Source organism: Pangasianodon hypophthalmus, chromosome 4 (genome assembly GCF_027358585.1).
Source record: "Pangasianodon hypophthalmus isolate fPanHyp1 chromosome 4, fPanHyp1.pri, whole genome shotgun sequence".
NCBI lineage: Eukaryota > Metazoa > Chordata > Actinopteri > Siluriformes > Pangasiidae > Pangasianodon > Pangasianodon hypophthalmus.
This window is the reverse complement of record NC_069713.1, coordinates 2,421,698-2,442,916: the sequence shown is the minus strand read 5'-3', so window position 1 is coordinate 2,442,916 and position 21,219 is coordinate 2,421,698. Positions and strand designations below refer to the sequence as shown.

The 21,219-nt window shown below is 38.3% G+C and overlaps 2 protein-coding genes across 4 annotated transcripts; both read left to right on the top strand.

The window, feature by feature from the left end:
• Positions 1-3,163: 3,163 nt before the first annotated feature.
• LOC113524112 (zinc finger protein 850-like) lies at positions 3,164-11,493 on the top strand. Of its 3 annotated transcripts, XM_053233767.1 has the most exons (3): positions 3,164-4,319; positions 5,388-5,391; positions 8,965-11,493. In XM_053233767.1, exons 1-3 carry the CDS (start codon positions 3,164-3,166, stop codon positions 9,920-9,922), a joined length of 2,118 nt encoding a protein of 705 aa, XP_053089742.1. In that variant the 3' UTR covers positions 9,923-11,493. The 3 variants fall into 3 exon arrangements, with proteins under 3 accessions (XP_053089742.1, XP_053089741.1, XP_053089740.1); XM_053233766.1 differs by lacking the exon at positions 5,388-5,391 and having other exon boundaries at positions 3,164-4,295; positions 8,853-11,493; XM_053233765.1 differs by lacking the exon at positions 3,164-4,319 and having other exon boundaries at positions 4,505-7,589; positions 8,736-11,493.
• A 1,438-nt stretch (positions 11,494-12,931) lies between these two features.
• Positions 12,932-19,887, top strand: LOC113524113 (zinc finger protein 420-like). The gene is made up of 2 exons (XM_034304116.2): positions 12,932-13,137; positions 16,818-19,887. The coding sequence occupies exons 1-2, from the start codon at positions 13,126-13,128 to the stop codon at positions 18,432-18,434; spliced, it is 1,629 nt and encodes a 542-aa protein (XP_034160007.1). The 5' UTR covers positions 12,932-13,125; the 3' UTR covers positions 18,435-19,887.
• Positions 19,888-21,219: the final 1,332 nt, after the last annotated feature.

Sequence of the window (21,219 nt, the reverse complement as noted above, 5' to 3'; positions counted from 1 at the left end):
GGATTTGTTGGATTACAGACCTTCACTCTAGAGATTTCCTTGGAAATTTCCCAGTAAACAACTTATTACAGATATGCTCACCCAATGTGAAAATAGTTGTAGTAACAGGCTCACAGTGCTGCATCGTCTCTTTCCACATTTTCTGCCATTAGTCTGTTCACAGTATCTAATCAAATAGATCATTAGATTGCTAGACTAGCCAGAGAGTACATGGAGGTAATACTTAGAGAAATAGACAGACTGCTGCTGGGGAAGTCACACAACTCTGAAATTTCTAGTATTTTAAACTTACTGAACAGAATGTAGGGAAATGTAAGTAGATCTGTAACATTTTTGTCCATCATCCAGTCCAGTAGGTGGAAATAAAACACTTCAGCTATGAAACCACCTCAACTTGAGAAGAAGAAGAAGGGCGAAGGTTTCTCTTGCTTGGACTGCCTAGTTATCCAGCTAAAATCATCTTTACATGTAGTTGTATCTACCTGCATTTTTACAATACAGTATTCTCTATATCAGTTTTACAGAGACTGTTAAATCTGATCGAGGTAAAAATCATAACAGCATTTGAAGAGGATAAATGTGTTGATATCTTTAAATCCTGAGGTAAGTTACAGTGAAAGTGGTTGTTGACTGGATCCTAAATGGATCTCTACTTCATGTTTAATAGTGTTTAGTGCAGATAGCTAGATTTTTACCGTTTAAATAAATCAGTAAAGATTCTCACTGCTAGTTCCTTATAATTTGCTTCAGTTTTGTTGTTAGCAGTTGCTAAGAATTAAACTAATTTAGTTTACCTCAGCTAACATTTCCCTCGTGCTAAGCATTAATACTGACCCTGGATCATCACATTGTTGACTTCTGGAGAACTTTTTTATTGAAAATTTGCACATGAAACTCGAAGTGGTCAGTAAACATTCATTAATTGCCAGCCTTTGATTACACTATGTAATTTTTTTTGTTGTTCCTGGGTAGTAAGTGTTATTTCCTAATTGATTACACTGCAAAAGTATAGAAAACGGCTATTATTCCCCTCAAACTTAGCTTTTGTGACTAGGACATTGGTATTTTGAAATTTACCCATTTTCACTGAGAAAATGGGCAAATTTGTGTCTTTTAGTTCATATAAAGTCAGAAAAAACAAAGTGTATCAAAATTAACATGTATTTATATTAAAGTTATACAAAAAAATGACCACAAAAGATTTGGAAGTGAGTAGTTTTTTGAGATTTATGATTATATTGTAAATTACTTTCATGAAGCAGCCCCCAAATGTTTACAGTTTATTATTTTTTCACTTGCTTAGAGCACATGAATAGTCTTGCATGGTCTTTTCTGAATTCCAGAAGTCTACAGATGTTATGAGCTCCATCATCAGTAAAGATTAGTTAGCCCATTCCAGAAGCAGCCATGCAAGCCTAAGCCATGACACTACCTCCACCATGCTTGACCAATCAGATCATATGTTTTGGATCATGAGCAGATCCTTTCTTTCTCCACACTCTGGCCTTTCCATCACTTTGGAAGAGGTTAAACTTGGTTCCAGAATTTTTGTGGCTCATTTATGTATTTCTTTGCGAATTCCAATCTGGACTTCTGAATCTTATAATTGATATAAAAAGTGTCTGATGTGGCTTTGTAAAGTGCAAGCGTGCAGTGGTATTGAGTCATCCTGGGTTAGGTGTTTGACTAGCCCAGGTGAGTGTTGGGAGGCAGCAGAGTGTTGAGTAATCTGACTGCCTCGGGGAAGAAACTGTTGCAGAGTCTCCTGGTGGTGGCGCAGTTGCTTCTGTACCTTCTGCAAGATGGCAGGAGGGCGAAGAGGCCATGAGAGGGGTGAGAGTGGTTGTCCACAACACTGGTGGCTTTGCAGATGCAACGGTTGTTGTATGAGGTGTTGATGGTGGGTAGAGAGACCTCAATGATCTTTTCAGCTGCTCTTAAATTTTGCTGTAGTGTCTTGTGGCTGGAGGCTGTGGAGTTCCCATACCCCACACAGTGAGACAGCTGGTCAGAACACTCTCTATTGTCCCTCTGTAGAAGGTTGTGAGGATGGGAGGGGGGAGTTTGGCTCTCTTCAGCCTCCGTAGGAAGTGGAGGTGCTGCCGGTCCTTCTTGGCTAGGCAGGTGGTGTTGAGAGTCCAAGAGAGGTCCTCTGTCATGTGCATACCAAGAAACTTGGAGCTTTTGACTCTCTCCACAGTTGTTCTGTTGATGTGCAGTGGTGAGTGGTCTACTCAGGTCCTTCTGAAGTCGACAGTCATCTCTTTCGTCTTATCAACATTAAGAGACAGATTATTGTCTCTACATCATTCTGCAAGTTATTTCATCTCCTCTCTGTACACTGACTCGTCCTTGTTGCTGATGAGGCCCACAACTGTAGTGTCATCAGGAAACTTAATGATATGATTTGACCTGTACTTTGCAGCACAGTCATGAGTCAGCAGGGTAAATGGCAATAGACTGTGCACCAGCCCTGCGAAGTGCCGGTGTTCACCTCCAGCACCACCACACTGGAGTTCTGGCGGACTGGGGCATCCCATTCAAAAAGTCCAGAATCCAGTTGCAGAGGGGGTGGTCAGACCCAGCAGGCTCAGCATTATCACCTTCAGAGATCAGTGGAGTCCATGCCTCGACGGGTCAGAGCTGTTTTTGCAGCACAAGGGGGACCTACATAATATTAGGCAGGTGGTTGTAATGTTATGGCTGATTGGTGTATGTTCACAAGACCTTTTTTCCAGACTTCTGCAGGCTTTTTAAGTACTTTTTAGCAAACTATCCTGGCCATCCTGATTTTGTGGCTAACTAGTAGTTTGCGTCTTGCAGTGAAGCCTTTCTGTTCATGAAGTCTTCTGCAAACAGTCGTCATTGACAAATCCAACCCTGCCTCCTGAAGGGTGTTACAACTACAAAACTAAGTAAAACTTGGTAAAATTAAAATGTATAAAAAGATATGCCCTTGTCCCAGACATTATGGAGGGCACTGTATATCGCTCAAGCCTGGTGCTCAGTCTCTCTATCAGATAAAAAAAAAGTAGGTTACTCATTTTATTGTTGGCAAATTCCAAAAAAACTGTCAGAAAATGGACTTACATTTGGGACATTGGGACAATACTGTTCTATATTTTTTTTATGTTATTGAGTTCTATTTTTTTTCTCCCCAGAGATGCACAAAAACATGATGACCACAAGAGCTTCCAGTCGCCGTCAAAAGACTTCTAGTACACCTGATGCTATCACCAGTTCTTCACGAACAAGGGCAAAGAAAGCTCTTCACACTTGCTCAGACTGTGGAAAGAGTTTTACTTCCCAAAGTAAACTCCAAATCCACCAGCGGACTCACACAGGAGAGAAGCCGTTTCACTGCTCACAGTGTGGTAAAAGTTTTAACTGCAAGAGTAATCTCCAAAGACACCAGCACATTCACACAGGAGAGAAGCCGTATCGCTGTTCACACTGTGGGAAAAGTTTTAATCGGATGAGTGTTTTACGTGAACACGAGCGAATTCACACGGGAGAGAAACCATTTATCTGCTTACAGTGTGGCAGAAGTTTTACTCAGTGGTGTAATTTCAAAACACATCAACGACTTCACACGGGAGAGAAGCCCTATCACTGCTCACAATGTGGGAAGAGTTTTAAACACAAGACAACTCTCCAGGAACACCAGAGTATTCACTCAGGAAACAGACTCTATTATTGCTCAGTGTGTGGGAAGCATTTTAATCGAGAGAGTAGTTTTCAAATACACCAGCGCATTCACACCGGAGAGAAGCCGTATCACTGTTCGCAGTGTGGAAAGAGCTTTGCTCAGCCAGGTACTCTCCAATATCATCAGCGCATTCACACAGGACAAAAGCCATATCACTGTTCACAGTGTGGAAAGAGCTTTGCTCAACCAAGTACTCTTCAATACCATCAGCGCATTCACACCAGACAGAAACCATATCACTGTTTACAGTGTGGAAAAAGCTTTGCTCTATCAAGTACTCTGCGAAGACACCAGCGCCTTCACGCAGGCGAGAAGCCGTATCACTGTTCACAGTGTGGAAAGAGCTTTGCTCAACCAAGTACTCTCCAATACCATCAGCGCATTCACACTGGACAGAAACCATATCACTGTTCACACTGTGGAAAGAGCTTTGCTCTATCGAATGCTCTCCAAAGACACCAGCGCATTCACACAGGAGAGAAGCCGTATCACTGCTCAGATTGTGGAAAGCGTTTCAATCAAATAAGTCATCTCCGAACACACCAGCGCATTCACTCAGAAGAGAAGCCATATAACTGCTCAGATTGTGGGAAGAGTTTTAATCAACTCGGTAATTTCAAACTACACCAACGAATTCACACATGAGAAACCATTTATCTGCTTACAGTGTGGGAGAAGATTTACCCTTGAGGGTCATCTCAAAACACACCAACGCACCCATACAGAAGAGAAGCCGTATCACTGCGCACAGTGTGGAACAATTTTTGCTCACATTAGTAAATTATAAAAACATCAACAAATTCACACAAAAGAGAAGCCGTACCAGTCCAGTACTGAGGAGTGGAAGGAGAGCATGCTCATAGTTACTACTGAGGACACTGAGGTCATATCCTCTGTTTTTTGTTTATTTGCTTTTTTTTGATGTTTTTTTCCATGGAGAAAAATTACTTGTAAATATTGTTGTGTATAATGCTGAGCCTTAAGAATTCAGTCAGAATTAAGCTAATTAATTTAATTTGGTGCATAAACAGTGTATTTTGCGAGGTGGTTATGTATTAGTTTTAAAATATAGTTTTCGATATGTTTGCAACCTGCTCACTAGGGTTTTCTTACAGTTCACAAGAACTCAAATGCCTACAATCCATCCTGTCATAATGTTTCTGAAACAACACACATAGCTACAACTTTACAGAAACAAGTGAGTGACACGAGATGGTTTCAGATGGAGAGACAGACAATGGTGAAATTGAATTTAGGAGGTCGGCTGTTGTGTGACTGTACCAGAAGAAAAACTTTCACAAGTAAACATAATGGGGGAAAAAACTGCCCTATCATACCACAGCTACCAACCCAGGAAGGTGGAGGCTCTTGCCAAGTCATCTGCCAGCCAGCCACATCATTTTGAACTGCTCCTCATGCTGCATCAGGGGCGGCATAACACAGTCAGAAGAAAATGATCCATCTGTTCCACATGCCTGAACTCACAGATGCCCATGACTGGCTAGTGTCACTTTGATTCGTAGGGGAGAGAGAGAATGAAGCACAGCCAGTTTTGCTCTCTTGGACACCTATCTTCAGATGATAGGGCAAACACTTCTCTGTTGTGCCACTATGGAGCTAAAATAGTGGTTTTTAAATGGTAGAATGCCCTTGAACTTTTTGTCAAAGCTATCTGCAGCTTAGTCTAAGAGCTGATGTTACCCAGACAAATGCTAATAGACATAAATGCAGAGTGTGTTAGAATCATCTGTTCACAAAGCAAGATAAGTTCTTTAATAAAGTAATTTATTTACAGTGGCAACAAGAAACACCTGTCAGTCACATGTTCCAATATTTTTGATCAAAATGGGTGGGTTCAAACAAAAGTTGCCACGTTCTAAGTTGTTTAAGACCTCTACATGTAAATATCAGGAAATGAAAGCTGAAATTCCTATCACTTTTGTTATAGCAGCTGTAAACAGTTGTTCCCTCACAACTCTCCTTTTTTTTTTTTTTTTGAATTTAATAAGGCAGAAAACACTCAGCTTGACTTTACAAAGTGCTGACACTGGAGACTTCTTCCATAAATGTTAAATAAACATCTCCTTACAGAAATAACACCACTTTTTATGTTTCTTTTTAGACTTAGATTATGTAGATTGTCTGCGATATAGGTCCTTGTGAATGAGCTGTTCCTTTAGAACTGATAACGTATTAGAACGAGTGCATTAATATAAATCTGCACTACTGTCAGAGCTGCTGTTATAGAAAAGTAATCAACACCTTCTGATCAGTCTGACCTAACAGCACTGTGGTATAATATATTTTAACATATTTCTCAAAGACTCACAAGTCGTCAGGGAAATCTTCTGGGTGGCCCCTAAGACGTTCTAGCAAACAGTCTTTGCTTTAGGAGGAAGTGATAAGACTATGTACAAGCAGACCTGACACCGATTACACATTTTCCACTTGGTCTCCGTACGTAACATTGAAGTACACTGCTATGCCTTATCACTCAAAATTATGCAAAGAGATCATCATGTCTTACCCCTGACCCCCCAGCCCCCAATAAATGTAAAATAAAATCTAGCAATGCATGTTTGGCTTGGCTAACATTAGACAAGTTAATATCTATTGAGGTTTAACCTCATCCCCAGTAAAAACCATGGGGATGAATTGGACCACTGACTAGGTTAAGACAAAGCAAAAATGGTCATTTTGTTTAGTAGCCAGTGGAAGAAATTATACTTAAGTGAAAGTAAAAGAAGTTGGTACTGTTAAATGTGTTCAAGAATTATAAGGTAAAAAACAAAACAAAAGTTTTTAACTAATGAAATTAAGTCTTCACACCAGGCACACTGTTCATGAACATAAATACTTCATTCAGAATCAGCAATCGAAATGAATTCATTCTAATTAGTGGAAATATTTACATGTAAACATAGCTAGTTGCTCATTTTTGACATGTAAATGTTAGTGTTTTTTAGTTAACATGTCTAAACGCTCGCACAAAGGATTTACGATTAAATCGATTCTTATCCAGCTTGAACACCTGAGGCCCATTGTGAGACTAAAAAAATAAAACCTTAAGGAATCCTGTTTCGAGAAATGCCACTAGTTTACAGCCTTCACTATATTTGAGAAATTCTTTCTCTCACTGTAAATGCTCAGTTTGAAGTCTGATCTGGTTTTAGTTCACATCTATACAATATATGTACCAATTACAGCAGAACTGGGAAAGTGAGGGTAAAGGAAGATCCAGGAGAAGGTAGGGTCAGATAAAAACTGGTGTTTTCTAGTAGAGAAAGGCTACATACGGATTAGGAATAAAGGTAAGTATGTAAACCAGGCCAATAGTAGTACTTATAAAAACCTTTTAAATAAACACTGCACAGATGCCACCTGTTGCATTCCTTATTTTAACCTCTTCTTCTGCTTTAATCTGCATCTAACCTCCTTAGAGCTCCCGATATTATTAAGACAGAACACAATAAAGTATAATTACTAGTCTGTGAATGCCAAAGTGGTTTAAACTCAACATTATATATGATAACAAAGCTCAGCATGAGGTGGTGTTATAAATATCAGGGATGTGCAATCCGTTTCAGAAGTTGATTTGGAGCTTATTATTCCAGGTGAATCACAACTTTTGAATTTTTAGCACACTTTTAGACTTATTAAACAGAACATAGGGAAATTTGAGGAGATCAAATTTGCTTTTCATTCCAGCAGGTGGCAGTAAATCATCTTTCAGCTGTGAAATCATCTTAAATCGTAGAAGAGCTGCAGCTAATCATCTCTGCATGCATCCACTCCTGCATGCATGTTTACAGTACAGTAGTAAATCTGATCTAGTAACAGCATTTGAAGAGGATAAATGCACTGAGCTTTAAATCCTGAGGTAAGTTACAGTGAAACTGGATACCTGAGTTACTGATTGGATCCTAAATGGATCTCTGCTTCAGATGTAACAGTAGCTGGAGTTTACCTTTTAAATAAATCAGTAAGTATATAAATGTAACTATTTTGGTTTACTTCAGATAACATCCTAATTGCGTTATCACTGTACCTGAGGCATCACTGTGCTGTGTTTGTCATTGGCATACTGAAAACAAAGTGTCAGACAAAACACCAGCCAGTGCTGTCATCTCTTTTCATGGCAATGTAGATCTTTTTTTTTTTAATTGGTTTTTAAAGTTTTATACATACAGCTAGGAGGTACACTAAGAGAGAGAGATTAAATACAAAAGGTAGAAATAAACATAAAAAAGATTATATTAAATAAAAACATCACATTTTTTACATACATTAACACATTTTACAGCTTTCTTATTTTTCAGATTTGATATTGTTTTTATGTATTGCTGAACTTCTGTCTTCAAAATTAGGAACAAAGGTTTATTTCCCCCATTTACATTTATGTATACTAAATTTAGCTAATAGAAGTAGCAGATTAATTAAATAATATTCCTTATGATAAGACATAAGTGGGAAAAAAAAAACAAATAAAATATTTTTGAAACAAAGTTGAAAGCTGGGCATGATGTGATCTTTAATAAATGAGCAGAAATCTGACTAAAACAACTCCAAAATAAATGAAAGAATGTTTCTGCATGTAATTTACAAAATGTACAAAATATATCAATATCACAGTTAAATCTGCTTACAAGATAGTAGTTGCTGAGGTAATATTTGGGAATGGAGATTATGCATCCTCAAAAAGTTGCCAGATTATGTAATGGATTCATTTGCATATCAAAACATGTTACATGAGCTCTCAACTAGAAACAGAAAAGTAGATTACTGATTTGAGTACCAAAAACATGCATGGGCTGAAAAAAAAAAAAGTTTTGATGGATGATTATGGTGGTGATGATGATGAGGAGGATGTTGATGATTATTGTTGTTATCAATAATAATAATAATAATAATAATAATAATAATAAATAGACAAACAGTTTATTAAACAGTTCCTTTTGGGTTATTGGGACAATATGGTTTTGTACTTTTAATATTATTGAGTCCCTTTTTTTTCCCCCCTCTCTAGAGATCGATAAGAACATGCTGTCCACAAGACACTTCAGAGGTCACCAAAAGTCTTCTGGTACAGCTTCTCCTACCTCCCCTCATGTACAAATAAAGACAGAGCTTCACCACTGTTCAGATTGTGGGAAGAGTTTTACGTACCTGAGTAGTCTTCAGAAACACCAGCGCAGACACACAGGAGAGAAGCCCTACGACTGCTCGCAGTGTGGAAAGCGTTTTAATCGACTCAGTAATTTCAAACGACACCAACAAATCCACACAGGAGAAAAGCCGTATAATTGCTTGCAGTGTGGAAAGAGTTTTACTCAACTCTGTTATTTTAAAGAACACCAACGAATTCACACCGGAGAGAAACCATTTATTTGCTTACAGTGTGGAAACAGCTTTACTCAGTCAAGTACTCTGCGGAGACACCAGCGCATTCACACCGGAGAGAAGCCGTATCACTGCTCACAATGTGGAAAGAGTTTCACTCGGTTCAGTAGTTTCAAAAAACACCAACATATTCACACAGGAGAGAAACCGTTTATCTGCTTACAGTGTGGGAGCAGATTTACTCACCTGAGTAATCTCAAAACACACCAACGCATCCACACAGGAGAGAGGCCGTATCACTGCTCACAGTGTGGAAAGCATTTCACTCGACTCAGTAGTTTCAAACAACACCAACAAATTCACACAGGAGAGAAACCATTTATCTGCTTACAGTGTGGGAGAAGATTTACTCACTGTGGTACTCTCAAAACACACCAACGCATCCATACGGGAGAGAAGCCCTATCACTGTTCACATTGTGGAAAGAGTTTTGCTCACATGAATAATTTCCAGCGGCACCAAGGAATTCACACAGGACAGAAACCCTATAATTGCTCACAGTGTGGAAAGAGTTTTAATCTAGAGCGTAATCTCCAAGATCACCAGCGCATTCACACAAGAGAGAAGCTGTATCACTGCTCACCCTGTGGAAAGAATTTCACTCGACGCAGTAATTTCGAACAACACCAACGAATTCACACAGGAGAAAAACCATTTATCTGCTTACAGTGTGGACGAGGTTTTACTCAGCGAGGCACTCTTAAAACACACCAAAGGATCCATACAGGAGAGAAGCCTTATCACTGCTCACATTGTGGAAAGAGTTTTGCCCATATGAGTACTTTCCAGCGCCACCAAGGAAGTCACACATGATAGAAACCGTTGCTCATAAAGTGGGAAGAGTTTTAATCTAGAGACAACCTCCAAGAGCACCAGTGCATTCACACAGGAGAGAAACGTATCAGTGTTCACAGTGTAGGAAGAGTTTCAATTACAGGATGGCTCTCAACAGATTATTGTTTACAGTTTGGGAAGAAGTTTACTCATGCAAGTACTCTCCAAAGGACACCAGAGCATGCACATGGGACAGCATGGGAAGAGCCTTGTCCGACTGAATCATGTCCAACATCACCAGTATTCACTATGTAAAATTGCTTACATTGTCAACAGAAATGTAAAATAATTTTAAAACACATAGATGTGCTAACATAGAGCCATCAGTGTTTGACATATAAATGCAGCAATACAGGAATTATTTTTTTCCTGCCCTTGTTGTGTTAAAATACAGTCAGAACCATAAATATTTGGACACTGATAAAGTTATTGTTATTTTAGCTGTCTATCACAGTACATTGAAGTTGAAATTAAATAATGAATATAAGCTTGACAGCAGAGGTTCAGCTTTAATTTTAGGGTATTTACATCCAAATCAGGTGAACAGTGTAGGAGTTAAAGCACACAGTAAACATGTTGTCCCCCTTGATTAAGGGACCAAAAGTAATTGGACAAAGTAATATAATCATCAATTAAAATTGTCATTTTTAATACTTGGTTGCAAATCCTTTACAGTCAATGAAAGCAAACAGTCTGGGACAATACCATCAAGGAAAATTATAGCATGCCAAATCATTGTCACTTTTGGCCTATTCCAAATTTATCACAAATACTGTTTATAAATTTATAGAAACTACTATATTATCTTGAATTGGTGATGGCTAGTGGGTATGATTGGATGATGGTTATAATGATGGTTAATCTTGGAAGGAAATCCTGGAAAAAACACGTTTGTTTAAATGTGTTTTTTAGTCTCATTTTATTGGCTACCTGGATTTAACCAATTAGTATCATGCATTTTCCCATTTCTGGTTGAAAGCTAGCCAGCTAGCTACACTCTGAGCTTAAGGATAATGATGATGTTCTGGGACCTCATGTATAAATCTTTTTGTGGATTCCAGAGTGAAAAAAATAAAAATCAGATTTATAAAGCCTTGGTTACACACACCTACATGCTGTTTCAGCTTTGTAAATCACAGTCTTCTTGAAAATATGCACATGTGAAAAAACTCTTCTTCTGCCCTGGTTACTGTCAACTAATATCCATAAATGGTCAATGGAAATTATCATAATGTTTAAATATGGAGTGTCCCATACAAGAATTCTGATGTACCGACTTGTCAGTTTAATTATGCCAACCAATATAGCTGGCATGATGGAGTTTAAGGATGGCTGGGATTTCCCTGACTCATCCAAGGGTTGTTAAGACCTATAATTGGTTACATAAGTAGTGCATGTTGGTCTCTCTGATCCTGGGACCAACTCAGCACATAGTGCCAAGAGAATGGCCCTGGGAAATTTAATTCAGCTCATTAGCCGGACATCATGGCAAGGAAATCTTTGTGGTGTCTAAAAACACGTTCTCGCTGTATTGTTTGGTTGGCATGGTCTTCTAACAATATATATATATATATATATATATATATATATATATATATATATATATATATATATATATATTTATACCGTGGATATAAAAAATCTACACATCCCCTGTTAAAATGGCAGGTTTTTGTGAAGTTAAAGAATGACACTGAGATAAATCATGTCAGAAATTTTCCCACCCTCAATGTGAAATTAAAAGTAAATTGAAAACAATCAGAAACTTTTTTAATTCATTTCAATTCAATTTTATTTGCACAGCACTTTTAACAATGGACATTGTCACACAGGAATCTTTACAGAAATAAAAAGACTCAAATTAAACCAAAAAAATTGTAAATATGTGAATTTATCCCTAATGAGCGAGCCAGAGGCGGCGATGGTGAGGAAAAACTCCCGGAGACGATGTGAGGAAGAAACCTTGAGAGGAACCAGGCTCAAAAGGGAACCCATCCTCATCTGGGTGCAACGGATAGTGCAATTATAAATCATTTGTAATAAAAAATATATCTGTGTGGATAAATAGAGCAATTGTGCAACCAGTAAATTCATCACAGTTTTCACATGAAGTCTGGTTTGTTAAATCTATCCACTGTCCACTGATGGAGTCCTGAGTACGAAGGTGCTTGCAGCAACCACAGCCCCAAAGACACCACAGCAATCATAGTCCCAAGCCATTACAGTACAGTACAGCTCCCCATATATCCCCATATTTTTAGGGAAAAAGGAAAAATAAAAAACTTAGAACAACCTAGTTGCATAAGTATGCACACCCCTAAACTAATACTTTCTTGAAGCAGCTTTCGATTTTATTACACCACTCAGTCTTTTTGGCTAAAAGTCTAATATCGTGGACATCTTGACGTAATGAGTTCCTATTTCGTACGGAGAGGTGGTTAAACAAACTATAGACTGGAAATAGTTAATTGGAGCAATAAACATCAATACATAGAAACAGACTAATTAACCAGTCTACACAAATAAATAAATAAACTCATAAAAATGCTGTTATGATTTAAGGTAGCCTGTATGCAGTTATTATGGAGCTGCATTATTGGGTATGAAGTGTAACGTGTGAGAGCGGTGATTTGTACATTTAGCTCTTATTCTTTACATATCCACTTTTTTTTTTCAAATAAGATAAGTTTTCATCTCTTTGATTTCTTTCATGTTATTTTAATGCTTTTTATTGCGGAACTGCCATAAAGAGCAGCATTTAGTGGCAAAGTTATTTATATGGCAAGGTTGATAGTTCAGTGACAAATTCATGCCACCACTCACTTTAATTTACAGATCACACAGTGATTTGATTGGTGTATGTCCTCATCCACCTCTGAAATTAATTCCTGGCTCAGCCACTGATTGAACAGAATATGGGAAAATATGAGTAGAGATTTGAGAGCTCCACATCTCCAGTCCAGTAGGTGGTGGTGAAACACCTTTCAGCTGTGAAACCACCTCAAGTCGAAGAAGAAGCAGCAGAAGACGAGCTAGTCATCTCTACATGAAAACATGTTTGCATTTCTGTGTCTTGCACAGCATTTCCTGCCTGAGGTTTACAGCTACAGTTAAATCTGAAGGTGTTTAAAAAAGCTTGTTACTGTGGCTGTATTTGGAGTGGTTAACTACTTTCTAACTGTATGCACCAAGAGGTAAGTTAAAGTGAAACTGGTTACCTGAGCTGCTTGTCTCAACTATAACACTGACTGAATCCTAAATGGATCTCTGCTTCATATGTAGTAGAGTCTAGTGCAGATAGATGACTTGTATCTGTTAAATAAATAAGTATGTCTATAAATCTGATAGCTGGTAATGCTAGTTTTATAATTTGCTAGCCATTGCTGATGAGTAGCCAAGTTACCTCAGCAAACATGTTCCTCATCAGTTAAATGTTATTATCCACTCTGGGTCTTCATTAGTGTTAATTTTGTCAGCTATTTTTTAATTTAGTCTTAGTCTTAGTCCTGTGTGAAATGTCCTTGATAGTTTTTATCATATTTATCAACCTTATCCTGTTTTCTTAGTCAAGTTTTAGTTGACTAAAAGTCTGGGCTTTTTTGTCTTGTATTAGTCAAAGAAAACCGTAAACACTTTAGTCTAGTTTTAGTCAGATAGTGTAGTGTAGATATTTTTAGCCAAATGATTATTATTGATTCGTTTCAGTCAGTCTAGTCTAGCCAAAACCAATAATTTTTTATTGGTTCATTTTATTTTCAATAAACCATTTTCAGTGGTTTATTTTCAATGGTTTATTGGTTCATTTTAGTCTTTATTTCATATAAGATTTATCTAATCATTATCTGATGAAAAACACAGGTTGAATGATTAAGAATGCATCTTTACAGAAAGTGTCTGGTCTGATGGTGTCCATTTAAGGAATACATCTAGACATGGAACATGTTCTGACTTGCACATTTATTTTGAACCAACACAATTCAACAACTGGGGCCCGATACTCTCTTTAAAGTGATTATAAAATAATGAGAGCGGTACAGACAATAAAACGTTTTGAAACCAATTTTTTTGGTTGTCTAAAGTACATGACAAACTTATCTTTCATGAATGTTTCATGACCCCACAACAATTTGCTAGCCTATTACCTTAATGAGTTCGGTTTAGCTATAAAACATCCATATATGCAATGCCATTGCCTTACTAGTTGTCTTAATATAGTTTAAAAAAACTAACTAACTTTACTACCAAGATGTTAACCCACCTCAATTCCTTTGGGGTTAATTTTCATATGCCGCTTGAGGTTTGTTATATTCTTTACAGATACTGTGTGGCCACATTGCTTCCCTTCCAATATAACAAGGCATTTGGTTTTTTTTTTTTTCTCAGCCTCATGATAGAGAAAATGGGCCCAAATATCAGATCTTCTCTTTCTCCCAGATAGTCCAGATATGCCACATGCAGAACAGGAAAGGAAACTGCCACTCATGCCATCCAATGAACAGGATATTTGGATTGTAATTTAGAAAAAAAAAAACAGTCTATAATATTTTGTGGCGTCTTTTTTGTCAACAAAAATAAAGAGAGATTTTGGTAAAGTTTTTATTTTTTAAACTACATTTTAGTCTTGTCTTTTTTATTTAATTATGGACATGTACAACTCTGAGTGAACAATTAAAGTCTAGAGCTGGCTGCGTTTAGGGATTATACAGTCCTCTCCGAAAGTATTGGAACAGCAAGGCCAATTCTGTTGTTTTCGCTATACATTGAAGACATTTGGGTTTGAGATCAAAAGATGAATATGAGACAAAAGATCAGAATTTCTGATTTTCTGATATTTACATCTAGATGTGTTAAACAACTTAGGACATGGCACCTTTTGTTTGAACCCACCAATTTTTTTCAAGTGATCAAAAATATTGGAACATGTGATTGACAGGTGTTTCTTGCTGCCCTGTTAAATTGATTGTTTAAAGAATAAATAGCTCTTAATATCTACTCTTGGTTTGAGCCCTGGGTTCTGCCTGTGAAGACTGCATTTGTTGTTAAAAAGGATAAACCAACATGAAGACCAGAGAGTTGTCTATGGGAGAAAAGCAAGTCATTTTGAAGATGAAAAAGAGGAAAAATCTATCAGAGCCATTGCACAAGCATTAGGCATAGCCAATACAACAATTTGGAATGTCCTGACAAAGAAAGAAACCACTGGTGTACTAACACCCAGACATGGAACAGGTCAGCCAAGGAAAACAACAGCAGTTGATAACAAACATGAGAGCTGTGAAGAAAAACCCAAAAACTACAGTTAATGACATCACCAACAACCTCCACATGGCAGAGTGAAGGTATCACAATCCACCGTTCAAAAAAGAATTTCAGAGCAGAAATACAGAGGCCATAGCACAAGATGCAAACCTCTCATCAGCAGTAAGAATCGGAAGGCCAGAAGGCCAGACAAAGAATTAGAGAGATGAGCCACAAAAGTTCTGGAACCAAGAATAACCTCTACCAAAGTGATGGAAAGGCCAAAGTGTGGAAAAGAAAGGATCTGCTCATGATCCAAAACATACGAGCTCATCAGTCATGCATGGTGGAGGTAGTGTCATGGCTTGGGCTTGCATGGCTGCTTCTGGAACAGACTCACTAATCTTTACTGATGATGGAGCTCATGAGGGTAGCAGCAGAATGAATTCAGAAGTCCACAGAAACTTCCTGTCTGCCAATTTACAGAGAAATGCATCCAATCTAATTGGGAGGAATTTCATCATTCAGCAAGACAACGACCCAAAACAATCTGCCAACACAACAAAGCACTTCATCAGGGGAAAAGTGGAAGGCTTTAGACTGGCCAGGTCAATCACCAGACCTTAACCCAATTAAGCATTCATTTCACCTCCTGAAGAGGAGACTGAAACTCCTCAAAACAAACAACAACTGAAAGAAGCTGTGCTACAAGCCTGGAAAATCATCACAAAAGAAGAATGCAACAGTTTGGTGATGTCAGTGGGTCACCGGATTGATGGAGTTATTGCAAGCAAGGGATATGCAACCAAATATTAAGTGTCATTTACTTTAAGACTATCAGTTCCAATACTTTTGCTCATCTCAAAATTGAGTGGTCTTCCACCAAAGATGCCGTGTTCTAATTTGTTTATCACATCTAGATGTAAGATCAGAATTTCAGGTTTCCTGATATTATCATCTCATATTCATCTTTTGAGCTCAAACCCAAATATCTTCAGTACATACCAAAAACAAAAGAATTGGTCTTACAGTTCCAATACTTTTGAAGGGGACTGTATAATACAAACTAAGTATGAAAAATTTTGGAAGACATTTTGCGAAAAAAAAATGTTAATTTCTCCTATGTATGGAGACTTTTGGGACACCCTGTATTAACTGAACTCAGCTGTTTTTTTTCTGAGATCTTGGTCACCAGCCTCAGTAAATCACTGGGAGAACATGCAGATCCACATTGCTACTGCAGGGGACAATTTTCAACTTATGCTACATCATTATTTTGGGAAACAATACTCAGGCATACCTGGCCAATAAAGCTTATTCTGATTCTGAAAACTCAGGTTTGGTTAGGCCTTGGGGAAAAAAGACTTTTGGGTGGCCCCGAAAACCTGGCAAACTGTCTGGCACCTCAGGAGGCGGGAGACAAGAAATTGCACAAGTTCTGTTAGTATGGGAGAGCTTTGACCATGTTGATATTGTTGAGCAATGGAAATAGCACTTTAAAAAATTCCTTAACCCGTGGTATTGATGCATCCATAACAATAATAATATATAGAAAAATTACACAGTTCTTTATGGGGCATTGGGATAATATTGCTTTGTATTTTTCATGTTATTGACTTCCATTTTTTCTTTCTAGAGACTCAAGAACATGATGCCCACAACGGACCCCAGTAGTCCTCAAACGACTGCTGGTATTCTTTGTACTATGACCAGTCAAGTACAAATGCACACAGAACCTCACCGCTGCTCATATTGTGGAAAGAGTTTTACTCACCAGAGTAGTTTACAAATGCACCAGCGCATTCACACAGGAGAAAAGCCATTTCACTGCTCACAGTGTGGAAAGAGTTTCAGTCAGAGAAGTCATCTCCAGCTACACCAACGCATTCACACAGGAGAGAAGCCGTATCACTGCTCACAATGTGGAAAGAGTTTTAATCAGAGAAGTCATCTGCAACTACACCAGCGCATTCACACAGGAGAGAAGCCATATCACTGTCCACAGTGTGGAAAAAGTTTCAATCAGAGAAGTCATCTCCAACGACACCAGCGCATTCACACAGGAGAGAAGCCGTATCACTGCTCACAGTGTGGAAGGAGTTTTGCTCGACTTAGTAATTTCCAACAACACCAACGAATTCATACAGGAGAGAAACCATTTATCTGCTTACAGTGTGGGAAACAATTTACTCACCAGTGTACTCTCAAAACACACCAACGCATCCATACAGGAGAAAAGCCGTATCACTGCTCACAGTGTGGAAAGAGTTTTGCCCGACTTAGTAATTTCCAACAACACCAACGAATTCATACAGGAGAGAAACCATTTAACTGCTTACAATGTGGGAGAAGATTTATTTACCAGTCTACTCTTAAAACACACCAACGCATCCATACAGGAGAGAAGCCGTATCACTGCTCACAGTGTGGAAAGAATTTTGCTGAATTGAGTAATTTCCAACAACACCAACGAATTCATACAGGAGAGAAACCATTTATCTGCTTACAGTGTGGGAAACGATTTACTCACCAGTGTAATCTCAAAACACACCAACGTATCCACACAGGAGAAAAGCCGTATCACTGCTCACAATGTGGAAAGAGTTTTGCTTACTTGAGTAATTTCCAACAACACCAACGAATTCACTCAGGAGAGAAGGCATTTCACTGCTCACAATGTGGAAAGAGTTTTAATCTAGAGACTAATCTCCAACAACACCAGCGCATTCACACTGGAGAGAAACCGTATCACTGTGCACAGTGTGGAAAGAGTTTTAATCACAACAGGTCTCTCCAGCGTCACCAGAGTATTCACAGAGGAGAGAAGCCATATCACTGCTCCCAGTGTGGGAAGAGTTTTAATCGAGAGAGTAATTTCCAAACACATCAGCGCATTCACACTGGAGAGAAACCTTACAGCTGCTCGCAGTGTGGAAAGAGGTTTAATCAACGAAGTGGTCTCAAAGCGCATCAGCGCATTCACACAGGAGAGAAGCCGTATCACTGCTCACAGTGTGGGAAGAGTTTTAATCGACAGATTACACTCCAGTATCACCAACGCATTCACACTGGCGAGAAGCCGTATCACTGTTCACAATGTGGGAAGAGTTTTACTCACCCGAGTAACCTCCAAATACACCAGCGCATTCACACAAGAGAGAAGCCCTATCAGTGCTCACTATGTGGGAAGAGTTTTGTACAACTGAGTCACCTCCAACGACACCAGAACATTCACACAAGAGAAAAAACATAAGTGCTTAGATTGCGAACAGAGATTTACTTATTTAAGTACATTTAAGGCACGCAAGTGTACCAACACAGAGCCATCTGTTATTGACTTATGAATGTAACAATATAAGAAATGTTGTCCTGTGTTTTGATTTTACATTGTGTAAACTGTTTATATAGCTATTGGTATTGGTTTATCTGTTGTTGGATTACAGACCTCCTTGGAACTTGGAAATTTCTCAGTAAACACCAGTTGACTGACGAAAGATTACCATTTATTTTCAGATACAATCTGTTGATGTAGAATTCAATTCCATATAAATAGTGAGAGTGCAAGCAGGGACTGTTAACGAAAACTTGACTAAACAAGTAGGTTTTCAACCTAGACATAAAAATTGGCTTTTTCATAGCTGGGGGCTTTATTGGAAGCGTGGCCCTCTGCCCCTGCTATAGTCTTCATTATTTTAGGTACTGATACAGAACCTGCAACTTTTAATTGAAGCAGGTGTGGCGGATCATAACAGACCAGAAGTTCACTCAGGTACTGTGGTGCCAAGCATTCAGTCCATTATAGGTCATTAGTAATATTTTATAATTGATACAAAATTTTAATGGGAGCCAATGTAATGTGTAAAATATGGGTAATATCTACTTGAGCTTCAAATGAGAGACTGGAGTCAATACTCACACCAAGGTCTTTGAGCATAGCAGTGAAGCCAATGTTTACTATTTTTACAAATGGTTGTAGGCAGAGGTAGCATATTAAGGGGAAAAAAGCAGTGTATGTATAGAGATGTCACCATCAACATTTACAAACTGATTGTGGTCAGTCTGATAAGACCTTAGCTGCTTCCTTCCAGTTTGTCTAAAAGAAAACTGTGGTCTCTGGTATCAAAAGCCACACCGAGGTTGAGCAATACAAGCAAGGAGACACAGAGGCCAATAGTGTGTCATTTACTACTTCAACCAGCGCTGTCTCAGTACTGAAAGATTTCATGCACATGATTTCTTTGCAAATATGAGATTAACTGTGGTGCTACAACCTTTTTAAGAATCTTCGTGATATAAAATTTTGATTTAAGCTCATAGTTTGTCTGCTGACAACGGCCAAGGTCAGGTTCAGTGATTTGATAGCTGCTAGTTTAAAGGATTTAGATACATAGTCAATTCTAAAGGAGGAACTTTTTTTATTTATGAACTTTTTTAGTTCAAGAAGTTCAATTGCTTCTGGTAGCACTTGTTTAAGAAAATGCCCTGGTTAGGAATCTTGTACACAAGTTGATTATTTTGAAGAGGAAATCAAGGAAATTAATTCAGTCTGTTGGAATGGAGTATAAAAGATTCTAATTGCTCTACTGGTGAGCTTGCATTGTCCTCAACATAGGCAGTTATCAAATTGTCAGACTTTAAGTTAATACTCCAAATTTCTGATTGTTTTATTTTGCCATGAAAAAAAACTTGTAACATAATCACTATTACATACTGTTTTTGTGCTTCTGTGGTCTTATTCCTAGATAACTTTGGTACTGTAGTAAATACAAATTTAGGAGTATTTGTGTTTGTCTTATATTCAGGTGGAGAGATATGCTGATCTAGCAGCAATAAAAGCCTTTTGATAGTTAAGAAGGCTTCTTCAGTGCAGTTTTGAATTTACATTCTAAATTTTAAGTGGTCTTTTTTACACTGTGAGTAGTATGCACTAAATAGGTTTAAACCCAACATTACACATGATAAGAAAACAATATGAGGTGTGATAAATATCTGGCACTTGAAACGGTGGAACTTTCATGGCTGTGCCAATGTCATGAAGATATAGCAGATGAAAGAAAGTCTGTGTAGCCCAGTAATCAAGCAGTTGAATGTACAGAGACTACTGCAGGGGTAACACAAAATAGTAATGGATTAGTATGGATAACAGGGTTATTGACAGGATATAGGGAAATTTGTGTGTGTTTTTGGGACGTTCCACCATTGAGGCACCAGCAGTCTTCAAAAATCAGCTTGTTTGTTATAGGGTTGCTTGGGTGTTTGGTAACGGGGTTGAAGATCCAGGCTAATATTAGCCATTATTCAGTAAAAGTTTCTAACTTTGGAACTACAGTGGATATAAAAAGTCCACACATCCCTGTTAAAATGGCAGGTTTTTGTTAAGTAAAAGAATGACACTATGATAAATCATGTCAGATCTTTTCACACCTTCAATGTGCAGTTGTATAGATGAGCGTGGCACATCTTGACTTGGCAATAATTTTCCCACTCTTTCTTGCAAAAACATTCTAGATCCATCAAATGGTGAGGACATCTCCTGTGCACAGCCTGCTTCAGGTCACCCCACAGATTTTTAGTTGGAGGTTTTTTAGGTCCGGGCTCTGGCTCGGCCATTCAGAAACATTGATCTTCTTTTGGTTATGCCGTTCCTTTGTTGATTTGGATGTGTGCTTTGGGTCATTGTCATGCTGAAAGGTGAAATTCTTTTTCAGCTTCAGCTTTCTAGCAGACTCTTGAAGGTTTGGCACTAAAATCGACTGGTATTTGTAGCTATCCATGATTCCCTCCACCTTGATAAAAGCCCCAGTTCTGGCTGAAGAAAAGCAGCCCTAAAGCATGATGCTGCCACCACCATGCTTCACCATGGGTATGGTGTTCTTTTGGCGATATGATGTTTTTGCTCCAAACTTACCTTTTGGAATTGTTCTTATCAGACCATAACACATTTTGCCACATGTTTGGGGTGATTTAGTTGGGCTTGGATGTCTTTTTGTGAGAAAGGGCCTCCATCTAGCCGTCCTACCCCACAGCCCAGACGTGAA